The sequence below is a fragment of the Echinops telfairi genome, unplaced genomic scaffold (genome assembly GCF_000313985.2).
Source record: "Echinops telfairi isolate 266 unplaced genomic scaffold, ASM31398v2 ScPeMD7_1;HRSCAF=3_0, whole genome shotgun sequence".
Lineage (NCBI taxonomy): Eukaryota > Metazoa > Chordata > Mammalia > Afrosoricida > Tenrecidae > Echinops > Echinops telfairi.
The window spans coordinates 16,407,901-16,416,105 of NW_022103896.1; the positions used below are offsets into that span (position 1 = coordinate 16,407,901).

The 8,205-nt window shown below is 38.7% G+C and overlaps 1 protein-coding gene across 2 annotated transcripts in view; it reads left to right on the plus strand.

Annotated features, from left to right (window-relative positions):
• Positions 1-6,204: 6,204 nt before the first annotated feature.
• Positions 6,205-8,205, plus strand: part of ATAD2 (ATPase family AAA domain containing 2) — a 56,094-nt gene continuing 54,093 nt past the window's right edge. For both annotated transcript variants that reach the window (XM_045285880.1, XM_030888086.2), the window contains exon 1: positions 6,205-6,276. In XM_045285880.1, the coding sequence (XP_045141815.1) occupies positions 6,233-6,276 (44 nt within the window). In that variant the 5' untranslated portion in view covers positions 6,205-6,232. The remainder of the gene's footprint in view (positions 6,277-8,205) is intronic.

An 8,205-nucleotide genomic window follows, 5' to 3' on the forward strand; every position in this document is an offset into this window, starting at 1 on the left:
TTTCTTCTTGGAACAATCAAAAAATATTTGCACATACAGTAAATTCAACGGACCCAAGTATCATACCATGGTTCTATTCACCATCATCAAGTTTACAATAATCTGATAGTAAAGCTGTTCAAGTCCCTTACCTGTGGCTAGAGGGGATCTGCCAGAAGCCCAATCTAAGCAGGCACTCTGCAACTGGATTTGGAGTTCCCACTCTTCCCCATAGCCTTCAACAAATTGGGTGTTCACAATTTAAGCTCTGATACTGTTCCCTTCATCATATTTGGATTTTGTTATTGCCTTCTTTGGATCACACGGTCAGGTGTGCTTCTCCTGTGTGGACTTAGTTGATGCCTCGCTTAGATGGCTCCTTGTTTGCTTTTAAGACCCCAGACACTATTCCAATTGATAGCCAGACCCCATAAGCTTCCTTCACCACACTTGCTGTAGCACCCTATGTTCAGTGGTCCCTTTGTGAAGATGAGTATTGAGTAGAGCTGGGTTATAAGAATTAACTCTTCTTGGATTAGGACTATAATTAAATGAGAGCCCAGAATCCATCTGCTTGTTCTGGGTTATAAATGACTGGTTTACTATGGTGGTAATATTATGACAGAACCAACAAGGTCAACAATGGCCAAAAAACCCCAGAAGAAACAGAACACCTGTCAATCATCCCCTTAAGGTATAAGGTGATTACGTTGATAACATCAGTAATTTATCCAATGACATAGAGTTTAAGGTGTTGTTGATATGAGTTTATACCATTATAATCCAACTTTGAGCTGCAATCCATGAGTTTGCTTTGTTCAGATTTCTAGTTGAGCTGTTTACATTGAGCATGAGAATTGATGCTGGGGGGGGAAATTTCCTGCATCATCTCTTACAAGGGTAGACCTTGTCTTTCAGACCAAAACCTGTCATATTCAAGGGAAGCAATGAGGCACCAAATATATGGTGGTGCTGAGTCTCCTTTTTATTGGACACCCACTAATCCAGGGGTCCCTCCCACTGTCCAGTGACTGCCATTTCCACAGTCTTGGGGTGGACATCCTTTGCATCCTCTCCCATCAGGTTATTTCAGTCCTAAGTCCAAGGGTATAAGTAGATTTGAGGTAGGGCCCAGTTCATTCTGTCAAGTTTCCATGCTGAGTCCTCTGGTATGCATGGAATGCATGGGGGATGCATGTTCCTTAAGGCCAGCATCTCATGTCATCATAGTGCCCAGTTCATGGTGCAGTTCACCAAGGGTTGGGTAGGAACATTCGAAGTGTCTACCCAAGATCATGGAACCAGGGTTTATTCTCCCCTTAGGTTCCCTACGATTATCGTTCAGCATCCCTTCCTGATGTGAGGTTGGCCCTCCTCATTTACCCACCATACCCACCAACAGAAACATCAATGTCTCCTCTGAAATGTAGATGCTCCTGTCCCTTGGTCTCAACTTTCCAGTAAGGTTCTCTCAATCCTATCGAGGGCCTGTTGATCTGTCACAACCTTGTTGTACAGCATCAACCGGGTGATCTTTTCCCTTTTCCTCCCCCAATGTCAGGTCTCTTCCCTTGAGATGGTTCTTATGAAGTGCACATAAAAGGGGTGATGCATGGTTTGTGACTTACAGGCAGACATTCCACCTCTTAGTTTGGGAATTAGTCCCTAGATTTGACCAATTAGTGTTTCTCCGTATAGTAGTGGACTCATACAATATTTGTCCTTTTGTGATTGACTAATTTCATTCTCAGTATAATGGTTTCCAGTTTCCTCCGTGTCTTCAAGTGTTTCATGCTTTCATGACTGTTTTTGTTAGGGATGCATAGGATCCTGTTGTGTGAATGTGCCATCTCTTTATCCATTCTTCCACAGTTGGACATTTGGGCTGCTTCCAGTTTTGCTATTGTGAACTGTGTTGCTGTGAACATGGGAGCGCATACATCCACTCATGTTGTGTCTCACTTCTTTGGGATATATGCTTCATAGTATTGCTGGATTGTATGGGATTTCAATTCCCAGTTGCTTCTAAGTATTGCCATATTGCTTTCGATAGCAGTTGTATGTATTTACAAGTTCACCAACAGTGTATAGGAGTTCCATTATCTCCACATCCTCTCCAGCATTTGCTGCTTTTGTTTTTAATTGGGCCAGCATTGTGTATGTAAGGTGGTATCTCATTGTGCTTTAATTAGCATCGTTCATGACTAGGGATTGTGAGCATTTATCATGTGTTATCCATTTGTACTTCATTTTTGGTGAAATGTCTGCTCATGTCTTTTTCCCACGTCTTAATTGGGTCATTTGTTTATTTCTGATTGAACTGTTGTAGAGTTCTGTAAATTTTGTTAATTAGACCCTTGTCCATTGTGTCATTGGTAAAAAATGTTCCCAATCTGTGGGCTTTCATTTTACTCTCCTGATGAAAAGTCCTTTGATGTGCATACGCGATGTCATTTCAGCACATCCCAGTTACCTATCATCTTCCACTGTGTGTGCCTCCTTCATTGTACTTGGTAGTCTATGTCCTGCAATAGGGCCCTCAAGTCTGCTCCGGCTTTCTCGCTGATGATCCTGACACCTCTGAGGTTTACATCCCATCTTACGTTTGTTTTTGTACATGGGGAGGGATATGTGTTTCGTTTCATTCTTCTGCAGAGGGAAATCCAGTTTGTCCAACACCATTTGTTGAAGAGGCTGTCTTTGTCCCATTGACTATTTCTAGGTCCTTTGTTGAAGATTAGTTGCCTGTAAGCTGATGCATTTATGTCTGGGTTTTCTGTTCTGATCCCATTCGTCTATATCTCTCTCACTGTATTAGTACCAGGCTGTTTTGATGACTATAGAGTGGGTTTTTAGGTTAGGTGTAGTGCAAGGTCTCCTACTTGGTTCTTCATTTTAAGAAGTTCTTTGCTTATCCTGGGTCTTTTGCCTACCCATATGAAATTGATAATTAGTTTTTCCATTTCTTTAAAGAATGTATTTGGGATTGTGTTGTATCTGTAGATTGTTTTAGGTAGTATCGACCTTTTCACAGTATTAAGTCTGCCTATCCATGAGCACAGGAGATTCTTCTATATATGTAGGTCATTTTTGGTTTCTTCTAGTAATGTTCTGTAGTTTTCTCTGTGTAGGTCTTTTGTTTCTTTAGGTTTATGCCTAAGTATTTCATCTTTTAAGTGGTTATTATAAATGGTACTGTTTTCTTAATGGGACTGTAAATCTTTAGGAATTCAGACAGCCTCATCTTTTTCTGTAAAGAACTGGTAGGTTTGATCCACAGTTCAATTAGCAGTCCAGTGCATAACCCACTTCGCCAGGACTTCTTGCAAATCAAAAGGCAGTTCAAACCCACTGTAAGGGTGTACTGCAGGATGTACCCATAAAGATTTATAGCCTCAGAAACTGTATGGAACAGTTCTACTCTGTCCTATAGAGTAGACCTGAGTCAGAATCTATTTGATGGCAGTGGTTTTGGGCGTCTTTTGCTTAGATTACTTAAAGCCAGTTTTTGGCATCGATTCCATTGTTACTTAAATAAATATAAGCACTCAGAAACATTGTCACATCAATAAATGGATAAATGAAGAAAGTCTGCTTTAGGAGGGCAACTCAGTTTTTCTGGCATCCATGCAGAACATAACTTGCCAAAAATTATTTATAATGCTCTTAACTTGATTAGACCTCCTTTCAATTTTGTTGAAAGCAAATAATTGGAAACCACCTAACAAGGGAATAGATTTTGTTGCCTTGCGCCATCATTCAATTTACTAACACCTACACAGACGTTTTTCTTTGGCTTTATAGAGATTTATATTCCCTGAGGCAGTCTACAGTGGCAGATTCAGAATGGGTGAAAGAGAGGACTTCTTCTTGTAAAATGGAAGAACAGCAAAGGAAATAGGATGCTTTGTGTTCAGGAAGGCACTTTCTCAGGCAGATCATCACCTTGGAAAGTCTTATACTATAGTTCGCCTATTTAAGCTATACTCCTATTTAAGCTATACGTGTTCTTTTTCCAAGCATCCTTCAATGCAGCTATACTGACAAAGGTACACATTGCTTATTATTTTATGAAGCACCTAATTTTTACATAAATCTTTGTGGCATGAATTTTACTTGTGAACCAATTAAGTAGCCTGCCCAAAGTCATAGTGGTGGCTGGTAGCATGGGAAGTGAAAATGACTTTCTTTGTACCTCCTGTTGCTGGCACCTGAAAAAACAAAGCTAAGTGACAAAGTAAAGCCAGATTGGGGGGCTGGGGGTTGGGGGTGGCAATGTTTTCTTTCCTCAAACTACTTTCCTTAAACTATTTTTTTTGTATAATGATCAGTTTTCATAGTCATAACTGGTGGTCCAGTTCCTTTAAGTTGCTGAATGGTAGACAGTATATGTTCTGTGTGTCTCTTTTAAATATTTCTAAGTTCTGAGCCTTAATGAATACTTTATGAACTACTGGCACTTTTTTCAGGGGTGCTACAGTTTACTTTCTAGACTACTTATTATGAAATAGAAATAGAAACCATCCATACACAATTATCTTAGTTCATAGACATTTCCAAGTTTGTGTATTGTGGACTAATTATTTATTGTTGGTGATTATTATGTGATTTTAAGGGGTAGATACAGTGAAGGCACATGATTTTAGAGTGGTTAGAAGTTTTTTACTTCTAGTGTGAGTATATTCTTTATATGAGTTCAGGGAAATTCTAAAGAACTTTTTGAATACTTCATGACAGAACCTCTGTAGTTCATAGGACAATCCACTCACTTAGCCTTTGGAGTCCCTAGGCAGTACAAACAGGTAACATGCTTAGCTGCCATGGAAAAGTTGGAGGTGTGAGTCCACAGAGGCACCTGTGACCCGGCCATTGAAAACCCTTTGAGTCAAGTTTCACTCTGGCACAGATGGGGTTGCTATGAGTTGGATTCAACTTGATGACAACTGATTGCCTTAGTCTCTCATTATTATTTGTGTTTGTGTGGTTATTCTTTTTAGTATCTACTTTATTGAATATACAGCAGAAAAAAGGGATTCTATATGCTTTTCTGTAGCTTGATATAGTTGGCTTAAATAAAGTCGTAAAGAGCTCTGTGGTTTTTGTGACAGATGAACATACCTGCAGTCTTTTGACTTCATTTGTTATAGGAGTGAAGTTAGGTGAAACAAAGTCAATAAGAACCCCAGTAAGAACTCACTAGGCCATATTGACAATTCTGAAGGTACAGTTATTTTAAGTGCATTGGTGGCAGGCAATGTATATACTGTATTTCTCTTTTCCAGACATTTCTATTTTCTGAGCCTTGAAATAAATTAGTGTTTAACTGTAAAGAGCTGTTACCACTTTTTCCAGTGGTGGGAAACTTCGCTTTCTAGACTACTTGTTTTGAAATGGAGCTAGAAACTACTCATACATCTTATCTTGCTCATTTCATGGACATTGCCAAATTTGCTTACCATTGAATGGTTATTTCTTCTAGATAGTTACTGTGTGATTTTGGTGGAGAGATGCCAAATGATAGCTCCACAGAAAGCAATTGTTTCAAACTTGTAATTAGAAGCAACTTTTTAGGAAGAATTCAACGTGGGGCTTTGACAAATAAAACTTAGATGACTTTCTTAATTTTTCTTTTTTTTAATCATTTTGTTGAGGACTCTTGCAGCTCTTAAAACATTCCATCCATCAATTGTATCAAGCATATTTGTCCATATGTTTCCGTCATCATTTCCAAAACATTTTCTACTTGACCCCTTTGGTATAAGCTCCTCTGTTTTTCCCTCACCTTCACTCACCCTCCCACCCTTATGAATCTTGATCAATTATATATTGTTATTATTATTTAGTATTTTACACTGCCCGTTGTCTCCCTTTACCCACATTTCTGTTATTCGTCTTCTCTTGAGGAAGGGAGGCTATATATCCAACCTGGTAATAGGTTCCTCCTTTCTTCCCCTACCCTCATGATGTCGCTACTCCCGCTACTGTTCCTGAGGGGGTTATCTTTCCTGAATTCCATGTGTCGAGAGCTCTTACTCTGTACCAATGTGTGTTCTCTGGTCTAGCCAGATTTAAGGTAGAACCTGGGTCATGGTAGGGGGCAGGAAGCATTCAGGAACTAGAAGAATGATATTCTTAATTTTTCTTACAGGATGAATCTTCTGTTAAAGGAGTAGAAACCTACCACCAGAAGCGCGCTTTAAGGTCTTTGAGAAAAAATGCCCAGAATTCTTCAGACTCTAGTTTTGATAAGAATATGGAAATAATGGAGAAACATGCCAATGGCAGGCATTTTACAAGGTAACACAAGTTGGTTGAATACTAATTCCAAATCATTTTTAAGTAGTACTTTAGAATTTGTATTTAATTTCTAAAGTGTATTCTTGACCAGTTACCAAGATTCCAGGGGTTTGAAATATAATTTACTTGCAATACATTAGCCAAAATGAAGATTATTGAATTAAAAATGAATATGTAGAGTCTGGTTCTGTTTTTCCATTTAGAGAAAATACTTGTGACCAGGTTGATTGATGCAAGATCAGTTCTCTTACATACTTGAGAATCCAGATAGTCGTCTTGTGACTGTCACTAGTGCTGTGCGGCTCTGCTTTACTCTGTACAGAGGCTTTAATCAAGCTGCCCTTCTATTTCTGGCTGCCTGCTATCGAGCTTCCCATCAGTTCTCAGTTACTTACTCACGAATCTCTCTGTGTGGCTTTGCTACAAAGCTGCCTCCACAAAGATAGCAGAATGTTTGGGTCTGTTTGATTTTCCCCCTAACTAATTGACTGTGTGCCTGGTATGTATTTTAGTTCATTTTCTCATCACTGATGTAGGTACCATGAACCCCATTTTAACACAGGAAGAATAGGTAGTTTGGCTGAATTCATGGATCTGAGGTTTACTTGGTTAAAAGTAGAATTTAAATCTAAGTTGAGGTGATGTAACTCAAAACTTCACTTTTTACCCATCTGAATGCAGCTTAACAGAAATGGGAGGAAAGCTATTTGCCTCATCGACATTTTGTATATATGTATAATATGTATAATATGTGGCCTTTTGTATCTGCCATCTTTTACTTGTTACAACGTTTCAGTTCGGTGTCCATCCAGGGTACCATATATATCGGTTACAAACTTTCAACTAAGCCCAGGAAAGTCTATTCTGTACAAATTTGAGGTACATGGTTCATAATAATGTGTATCAAACATCATTATTACCGTATTATGTAAAAGATGTTTTATATTGGAAGTGGTACGTTCATATTTTTATGTATAAAATGGTAGATTCTATACTAAGACAAAGTTTGTGCTAACTGATGTTAGATATGAGCCATACCTAACTGATCCAACAGTTTGATTTGAAGACAGATGTAGAGACAGAACTTATGTATTCATTTTCCAAGGACTGCCTGGCCTCTTTTCATTCGATTTAATTGCCAGGTAACATTCCATTGTATGACTGTGCCGTGTTTCATTTATCTGTTCATTAGTTGATGGGCCTTTGGGTTGTTTTCATGTTTTGACTGTTATGAATAATACTACTGTGAAAAATGTGGAGGTACTTTCATTTTCTTGGTCATATACCCATTGATACCTAGAAGTGGAATGACGGGATCAATTGGTAATCCTGTGTTTGTGTTTTGAGGAACTGCCAGGCTGTTTCCCAAAGCACCCCCACCATTTCGCAATACCACAACAGTGTGTGAAATGTCCAGCTTCCACAGCATCACCACCATTTGTCCAAAAACCATAATTTTTATTTGCACCATCCTAGTTTGTCTGAAGTATCTCACTCTGATTTTGATTTGCATTATCACCCTGATGGCCGATAATCTTAAGCATCTTTTCATGTGCTTATGGACCATTTGCCTTCTATGGAAAATACCTGTCTTAAACAAAACATACCACTCTTTATTCATACCACCATTACAAATGCTATTTATTATTTTACATGATAGAATAATGAGAACAACAGAATCTATTTGCATGTGGCTTATATAAAATGGCCTACAGTACTTGAACTCTGCTATCTGTAGTTTTCCTGTTTCTTAATCTGGCTGATCCTTTCATTTCTGGCATTTTGCCCAGCTGGGTAATCTCTGCTTCCTCTCTTTCTGATGTTTTTCTTTGTTTTCAACCTATTGGGGGCTGAACGTCTCAAAAGGCACATAAAATAATTCCTGAAGTATCTGCCTTGCATTGAGGGTAGAATCAATATTTCTTTGAT